Source organism: Sinocyclocheilus grahami, unplaced genomic scaffold, assembly GCF_001515645.1.
Source record: "Sinocyclocheilus grahami isolate Dianchi unplaced genomic scaffold, SAMN03320097.WGS_v1.1 scaffold715.1, whole genome shotgun sequence".
Lineage (NCBI taxonomy): Eukaryota > Metazoa > Chordata > Actinopteri > Cypriniformes > Cyprinidae > Sinocyclocheilus > Sinocyclocheilus grahami.
The window spans coordinates 5,008-6,961 of record NW_015505894.1 but is presented as its reverse complement, the minus strand read 5'-3'; the positions used below and the strand labels follow the sequence as shown (position 1 = coordinate 6,961).

At 40.1% G+C, this 1,954-nt stretch overlaps 1 protein-coding gene across 1 annotated transcript in view; it reads right to left on the bottom strand.

Moving 5' to 3' along the window:
* The window catches only part of dnah10 (dynein axonemal heavy chain 10), a 27,400-nt gene that overhangs the window by 20,481 nt on the left and 4,965 nt on the right, over positions 1-1,954 (bottom strand). Inside the window, 4 exon segments of the mRNA XM_016244329.1 lie at positions 3-471; positions 1,319-1,475; positions 1,560-1,767; positions 1,859-1,952. Coding sequence (XP_016099815.1) covers positions 3-471; positions 1,319-1,475; positions 1,560-1,767; positions 1,859-1,952 — 928 coding nt within the window.

Sequence of the window (1,954 nt, the reverse complement as noted above, 5' to 3'; positions counted from 1 at the left end):
ATTGCGCAAGTTGAAAAGCTCCTCTCGGGCTGAGTCATTGAGCAGCCTGCCAAGAGAAGTGACCCATGCTTGAGCATTCTCCTGGACGGCACGGGCCAGTGGCTCCAGGTTCAGTCTGATTATGTGTTCATGCTTCACCAAGGGCTGCTTTGCCACCTCATTGCTGACCCTGACATAAAACTGAAACTTCTCATCATACATCACACATGAGGGCTTCTTGGCTGCAAACTTCTCCATAACAATAGCCTTGTCGAGTTTCCAGAGAGAGCGATAGCTCATCCAGGTTTTGAGGTAGGCACTGATTCCATTAAGGAGACGCTGCATTGTCTGGGAGATGGCTGTGGCTTGCTCATTTATCTGTGGAAGCTGGCATACTTCACTGTAAAAAGTGAAGACGAATGGTTTGTCTTCACCATCCACATGCTGTGGAGGGCATTGGATACAACTGCCATGCATCCAGCGAAAAAACAGCTAAAGAAAAAAAGTGACCTGAGTGACCAATTATCTACATTGCACTAAATCTGTACTACATATGTGAAAATATTTGCTTTCTAATTGCACAACAGAGTATGGAGTGCTGCAGGGATGATGCATTTCTATAGGCCCAAAAACAGAAATTAGTTATTATTTAAGCACTTTCAGTTCCATCATCCCAAAGTCACTGGGGTTTTTAATGGGTTTAATGCCTGAAAAAGGATAACACAAGCTCAATGTATTTCCCCCCATTTATTCCATATACAGCAGTAATACACCCTCATGATTTTTTAAAGCCTTTACTTGTCTTGAAAAAGATTGCTAACAAGTTGCTAAATTGGACTACTAGGTTTTCAGGGACATTAAACTTCATCGCACTGAATAAGAAAACTCATCTAACTAGTCTGCTTTCACAGCCTTGCTGTGTTTATAATCACGCTTTAGAAACTATTCTAATTTAAGTTTGTTAAGAGAAAATGTTTTTATTTATTTTTTATTTTATAAAGGCCGAAAGAGTTATTGGAAGCTTTGTGGTGGTGATGTTGCAATCACAGTGTAGTTCATATATAGTTTAGCTGTTTACTTCTGTTGTAATTTAGGCTTCAAAAATTCTAAAAATGTTCATTTGTGAAGATTATCATGATGAACAAAACATGTAAGAATCTTAATCTTTTGTTGAACATAGAGCTTATTTTCTTCGAAGTATCCAAAAGCCAACGGAAAAATCCTGTTGGGTTTTTGTTGAGGGAACCAGGGTGTTGATAACTTCTGGGAGGGCCTGTAAAAATACATCATCCCCTCAGAGCTGCATTTTCTCTCTAAATGTAGTTCATTGTCAACATACCCTGGTGCTCTCCACACAGTCACCGACACACTGTCTAATGAGCTTGTACACCTCACTGCTCTTGGGAAGCAAAGCAATCTCAGGTGCAGCTAGGATGGTGTCGATTTGGAAGAGTGGAGTAGTGCCCATCAGTGCAGTGTTAAAAGCTTGAATATTGCTGAAAGACAATGGTAATGGTAAGCATAAAAGAGCATGAGACCATCTATGTAAATGCATCTGAGAAACAGTCAAGTAAACCTACTGAAGCACCATCTTGCGAAGTGAATCAAAGATCTTGCGCTCCCAATAAGCGTAGAATTGAGCCATGCGTTTGGATTTGCCAGTGCTGGTTCCCATAATCAGACTCTCTATCTTGGTGAGGAGTGGACTGATAGCTGCATACTTATTTACAAGAAGGTTCATTGCCTTTGCCCTCTCACACTCAATGAAGTCACAGAACTCCTTAATTCCTGGAACAACAGATAGATAACACATTGCCACTTTGTACCTGATATGTCTGTTTATGGGCTGTATTTCGAATGTCTATATAATACTCTTAACCTGGTAGGTATCCATTTTTATCTGCCATTGGAAATTTGAAAAGGTTTGCCGATTCAATGGATTTAAGTTTATCGTCAATGTCTCGTTCATTCTTCT